The 6,793-nt window shown below is 44.4% G+C and overlaps 1 protein-coding gene across 11 annotated transcripts in view; it reads left to right on the top strand.

The window, feature by feature from the left end:
• Positions 1-6,793, top strand: part of tn (tripartite motif containing protein thin) — a 51,825-nt gene that overhangs the window by 39,127 nt on the left and 5,905 nt on the right. For 7 of the 11 annotated variants that reach the window (XM_026812270.1, XM_026812274.1, XM_026812275.1 and 4 more), the window contains 3 exons: positions 1,360-1,678; positions 2,119-2,241; positions 2,323-3,784. In XM_026812270.1, the coding sequence (XP_026668071.1) occupies positions 1,360-1,678; positions 2,119-2,241; positions 2,323-3,784 (1,904 nt within the window). Of the gene's footprint in view, positions 1-1,359; positions 1,679-2,118; positions 2,242-2,322; positions 4,965-5,237; positions 5,359-6,793 lie in introns of those variants that run through there. The other 4 variants (XM_026812278.1, XM_026812277.1, XM_018022000.2 and 1 more) reach the window with 4 other exon arrangements.

Raw genomic sequence — 6,793 nt, 5'->3', positions numbered from 1 at the left:
ATGCTACGCCTTCCACTCATTCCACAACTCCCAACTAGCAACCGGAAGACCGCAAAAGTCAGGTTTGCACCGGAATGCGTGTTATGAATCGCCCCGTCCCTGAGAAAATAGATCATTAGTTACGCGAGGACGAACAGAGAAGAGCAACAATGTAAACTAATATCACCGACGCGAGTTGCGGTGTCGGAATGTCTGCTGCGCCACCGAGTTTACCGAATCGAGGAAGTCGTTAATTGAAATATCGTTGCTCGCAGGCGAACTTCGACGGATACTCATGCCCCTGCGACGAGAAGCGCTTCATCAGACTCGAGCACCGGCTCCGAAAGCTCGACGGGATCAGGAATCCGCAGTACCGGTGCGCCATTCACCACCGAGGAAATGAAGCAGAAATACTTGTCGAGGGCACCGGCGTCGAACGCAGCATCCGCGGTCTCGTCGCCACCCGCCAGCACGCCACCGGCGTCTGCTAAAGACAACGCCAGCCCCGCTTCGAAGCCCTTTCAGAGCCGTTTTTTAGGCGCAGGTGAATATCGAAACGCTAACGACTTCGTCATTCATATAAATAAACAAAAGCCGGGGATTACAATAAAGCCAGCCAAGTACATAAAACATACGAATATCAATCTGACGTCTTACATAATTTTAAAATTGATAAAGAACCTATAATAATTTTACAATACTTCATAAAATTGAAACCCCTACACTAACAACGAGCCAAATGTAATTGCACGGTCAAGACTATTTCTCTTCTTTTCCGTTTTTCGATCCTACTCGCACCGTTTGGGTTCTTTGTAGCTGCATAGAAAAGGTAAAAATCGAAAAGCGAGAGAGCGTGCATGATAAAAAGAAATTGTATCCTTATATAGGACACAAGAGAAAGAAACTGGGACTTGCACAAAGATTAATGTTACTACTGTCTCACTACATGTACGTACTACGCTCGCAGCGAAGTCACCATGAAAACTGACTACAGAAAAATGGTCTTGATTAGCCAATGCATTTGTCCTCCAGTCAAGTCATGTACTCTGAAATTCTTTGTTCGAATTCGACAACTAAAAGGAACAGTCCAACAAAGAAAAACTTTTTTCATTTTTCGTAATATCCACTATTTGATTCTTATAGAGTGTCTCATGCCAGAAAGAAATCCGGAAGCAGGATTGCTGTATTACGTACCCTCACGTAGTGGATACAATAGAAAAAATTATATAGAAATAATTAAATTTTATTTCGTACAATCACCAATTCTAATTGCAGTTCTCCACTGCAAATAAACTAACTAAATATATTTTATAAAATTTTCCACGCAGGTTGGAGTCGATTGGAAAATAAAAATTATCGATTTTTCTTATAATTTTCTAGGTAACCGTGCAGCCCCGCCGCCGCCTACGCAGCCCGCAGCGGCCCGAGACGAGGCTGTCATAAAGAAGAAAGAAAAGGAGGAAGTGGACGACGACGAAGAAGAAACGAGCAGCTCGTCGGAAGAGACGGAATCCGAGACCGAGGAGGAATCGGAAACCGATGCTCATCCCTCAACTACGGGCACCTCGTCGGCACCCTCGGTCGTCGCTCCGGACCGTCAAAGGAGTGAATCCGCGATGGCTAGGACGGACATCGGCCCTTTGCTCGCCCGGAGCGCAGAGGCTAGACGAGGCAGCAAGGAAGACTCACCTACGACCAGGCAAGTATACACTTTCCTACGGGATTTCTCATTGGAGAGTTTCCATTAACAAGTAACATCGAACGAGGCGAACGGAACGACGACTACGTAGCTCTGACACGATTCTAACTTTTTTTTAAAAGTATTCATCGTGGGACGAACATGCGAGTATTTATTTTTAGTAAATAACGAGCGTGTTTGCGTGGAAGTCGAAGAAAGATCGATAGCGTGGTGGTACTCGGTGCGTGTCTCTCGTGGAAAGCGAACGGCCGGTAGATTCTTGGGCATATCAGTTGCAATCTTCGCGCGATATCGGAGCTTGACAATGCAATGGGAACAGTGGTCGGGTTGAGATCGGGTGGCGAGACGAGACAATTGAAAGCGAACGATTTATCGGTGGAAGCGCGAACGTGTGAAGGAGATTGAATTCGAATATCGAGCGATATGAACTCGTGTCTCAGGTATTCGTCGCCGAGAGGAAGTCCCGCGCATTCGGTGACGGGCCAGACGACGACGTCGACGACGACGACGACGCCGAGCGGGGCCGCGATGTTGACGACGCCGGCCGGCGGCTACACCAGCAGGTTCGTAACATACGTAGATCACGGTCAGACTCATCAGGCCAGTTCTAATTCCAATAACCCCCACGACCGTAATCGTTTTAGGACGTTTAGTGACGGACACGATGAACCGTCAACCGATCGTGTCGAGGATAACGAAATCGCGGCTAAGAACGCGGATTACGATTATGACAGTGCGGACGGATCGATGGTTAAACCGCAGTCGAACAAACGGACCCACACGGACGATAGTACGGACACCGACGAAACGATCACCTCATCCTCTTCCTCCTCCACGACTAGATTCGAAAGTCTCGATGGTAGCGGTAATGATAGTCGAGTAGAGAACCGCAGCGAGGTCAGTGAAGACGCGGAAGGTCGTTCGGCGAACGACGTGAACTCTTTATTATCCGCTCAAACCGATCGGCGGGCATCGCTCGCTCAACCAACCGCTATCTTAGACGGGGCCGCGTATCGGCCGGAACGGATTCCAAATTCCTCGCAAGAAACGACCGTCGACGCTAACGAAATTGGATCTGCCGATGGATTCAGTGCCGATCGAGTCGACAAAACAAACGTGGACAGTGAATCCGAAAGCTACACCGAGAGCGATTCCGAGACGGACGCGGCGGACGAAGACGATGAATCCAGGGACGAAAATAGCAACATAAAGAAGAAAAAGACTGAGCATTCGGATCGAGAAGGGGATCGGTCCTCGGCGAGCGAGAACGAGTCGACCGATTCTGAGACTGATGACCAGACTGCTGTGTCAAGCATACCGTCCAACTCCTATTCCAAAAATAATTACAGTAGTCTGGAACGATACGAGGACAACAGCGTAAAACGGCGAAGTTCATCGATACTCGAGGAGAAAAGTATCGAGGAATTGTTCGACGATAACGGATGGGTGGTTACCGACCAGGACCTGCAAACGGAGAATCCTCCGAGGATCTCGGGGAGTTTCAAATCGATCGAGCGGGCCGACTCTGGCGATGAGAAACATAATGCGTCGAATAGTCTAGCGGACGCAAAGGAAAACGACGAAATTACCGAAGACGGGAAATCATTGAGCGTGTCGGACCCCTCGAAGAGTTTATCGCGAACTCGAGTGTACAGGCAAAGTAGTATCGGAAAGAATGGATGGTTGGTGTCCGATGAGTCGGAAACCGAATCGGATAGAGCATCTTCACCCGTGGGACGTCCAACGAGACGGGAGGGTAAAGAGCGCAACACGGAAGAGGCATTGAGAAACGTGGAGACCTCGGAGAAGGCGGCCATCCTCGCTACGGAGGATAAGAGATCGAATCGGAAGGACAGCGTCGAGAGAAACGGATGGGTGATGATATTAAACGAGGTGAACAACGCGTCCACCGACAGAGATATCGAGGGCGAACGCACGAACGAGACGAGCACGATTCGTTCCCAAACGACCCCGACCGACCTCGCAGTGAAAAGTAACGTTGAGAACGGTGCATTATTCGCGAACGCTACCCAATCGAAAGAGACCGAAAGTTCCAACGAGCACGAGGACACGCCTGGTGTCGATATCACTATACCGATGCAAATGGTAACCACCGTTTTCTGTGTGTCCGTACTGTGTTACAGCATTCTAATCAATCTGTTCCTGTAACCCGTCTATTACACGTGCCCACTTTTGACCCCTTCACACCCTCTGTTTACGTTCTCGCCTTCTTTTTTTCTCTCGTTATTCGTCGGTGTTAGTCGTAACTGACTATAAAGACTGCTCTCACAGACGACATACAGACGAGACTGGCTCGATGCCGAGATCCGATGCAGCAGTTTCTTCTTATCCTTCTTCGTTAGTTTTATTTTCAAGTTCGTCCGTTCGTTCGTTTGTTCGTACGTTCGTTCGTTCGCTCACTCACTCGCACGGTTCTTCGAGCTTTATCTCAGTTTATCTAATCGGAAGAGAACGCTGACTCGCGAAACGTTTCTTCTAAAATGCGATAAAAAGTATTGGATCGAAAGAATGAAATTGTTCGAACCCTTGCGCAAACGTTCACCCACGTATCTATATTTCGTCCAATGTTGGAATATTGTTTACTTATCCCGTTTGACGAAACTGCTGCTCGGAATCTTTCACGCTCTAACGTATTTCATTACTCGATATCATCGATCATCCATGAGTGCATCGAGTGGCAATTACTAAAACCGGAAGGGGTAATAAGTGAGATAACGATTAATCGGATAGAGATCGCTAACGTAATCATTGTATGGTGAAATATACTTTGCATTTTTTGTACATTGTGATAATCGTACGTACGATCGTAAATAAGCGCCACTTTCTGGTTCCTACGTTGATCACCCGCGACACACGTATATATGACATGATATACCCGCATTGCTCAAAACGCGTAGCTTCGTAGATAGAAAAGAAATGATGAAACCGCGTAATCGCTCTCTAATCGGCAACGAGACTAAACGTAAGCGTAGTAAAAGATACCGTCCTAATAGCAGCTTAAGTCCACGCTGAATTAAAAAAAGAAACGCTTCTGATTCGTTCCCATCGAGGCATAGTCATATTTAATGGCCTGTCACGCGTTACGATCCTCGTTGTCCTCGCGAGACGATACTTACTTTACGTACGCGTGACAAACCGTTCTCGATACTGCCAGTTTTCGTATCATTGAAATTTTTGTACTCTACATCTAGTGAATAGGCTTGGGTCAGTTTGTTGGTGTGGTAAATAAACTGCATTTCTTTGTGATAACTCGTATTATTTATTTCCCTCTCAACTTGTCCTGTCAGTTTCATACAAGTATGAATAACATACGACGAAACAGAGAGATGTATCCCGCCTGCAAATTTGTCTTTCTCACGGTTAAACGTTTATCAATTATACCACTTTCTCTCGTCCCAGTTCTCAACGTATCTTCGTTCGTATTCTTCACTTTTGTCCGTATGTACGTTGCCCGCCCCCCTGTTCGTAAGAATGATACAGAATTAAACGTTAGAAAAAAAAGAAGAACAAAATGCATCTTTATTTATTGCACTGACAGATTGAACGCTCGTCAGAATGAATCACGTGTAATCGGTACCAATCGTCACTCGTTACACGCACCCTCCAGCGGGAACTTCCGTGAAGGCGATCGGCTTTCGTTTAGATATAATACACCCTCGACCTCTGTTGTACTACCACCTCAAGATGCACGCACGCTCACACCACGAACTTACAGCATACTCGACAAATATAGATTTCTGAGGAGAAGGTAAAACTTGATCCACGGGTAAAATGAGGAGAAGGCCTCGGCCACGATCAAGGTACTACATGTTTCCGATATTTGGAAGTAGAGTAAATTAGCTTGAAACGGGCTACGAGCTTCTCTCCGAGCTGGTCGTCGAGCAAACGATCGCTTGCAACACATATAATCGACTTACCAACGCGAAATTCACTCTCGCAATGCTTCTTTCGACCTGATTTAAATCATTTGTCTTCATTCTGATAATGATTCTCGCTTAATAGCACTAAAGCCGATCGCGTATGCCTTCTTTATACACACATTGGCATTGCATATTATACTGGAATCAACATGGTTTGATACGATGTATATTATTTATAATGTAATTTTATTCATATCCTTTAGGCACACATTTACTAAACTTTATCTACAAAATACTTTCAATATATTATTCAGATCTGTCTAACTTCTATTTTTTATTTAGATTAAATTTTTAAATCCTGATTGACAATTATTGCTTTGCTAAAGTTGTGAAGGCGTATACATTTGGGGTTTTGCAATTGACGTTACCAAATCAACTTTTTTCATCTGAATTTTATATTTAACAACGCTTAACTGAGCTCAAAAAATTTAATTGTCTACTTTGTAAAGGAAATTTCTATTCCTCGGACAGAAAGTTATAACTTGAATATTGATAGTTTATTAAATAAATTATTTATTGAATACACTGGGTTTTATACATTGATAGAAAAATATATACGAGAAACATAAAATAAGTTTGAACAATGAAATGCATTTCACAATATTTAAAGGATTTGTACAGTTTATTTTTCAAATTAATACTACGAACGATTTATTCCATATAAAAATCTGCGATCTATTAATTAGCATTGTGTGCTATATGGAAAACTTGAGGGCGCGTGGTAAAAGGTTTAAATATAACCCGTTTGTTACTTTAAATATCCGGACCACGAATAGTCAGTCGAGTTATATCGGTCTATGGTCTACTTGACGTAGACGTTATCCCAATTCATGTTTCACCGTTCCAACATCCGTTAAACGTGGTAACTCGAGAGTCATCCGAATTTACAACCGAAGGGTTATAAAATTTGCGAGGGAACCATCAAACTCGCGGTACTAAATATGTATCTGAATATCTTTTTTACCCATTCAAATCTACATGCGATGAGCATAAAATTTGAAAAACTCGATGCAACCAAAGTATCGGCGTCGCTCATAATTTACCGGGGAATTGGAAAAATGTAAGTCAGTAGTGGCACTATTTTATGGCACTCGTAGTAGATTCGATATCATACATATTACACGCGTACATTGAAAATCAGATATTTATCGTAGCCGAGAGTTCCTCGAACAGA

The sequence above is a fragment of the Ceratina calcarata genome, unplaced genomic scaffold (assembly GCF_001652005.2).
Source record: "Ceratina calcarata isolate Rehan_Ccalc_2016 unplaced genomic scaffold, ASM165200v1 scaffold27, whole genome shotgun sequence".
In the NCBI taxonomy this organism is placed as follows: domain Eukaryota; kingdom Metazoa; phylum Arthropoda; class Insecta; order Hymenoptera; family Apidae; genus Ceratina; species Ceratina calcarata.
The sequence above is the reverse complement of the archived record's forward strand: the minus strand, read 5'-3'. Positions and strand labels throughout refer to the sequence as shown.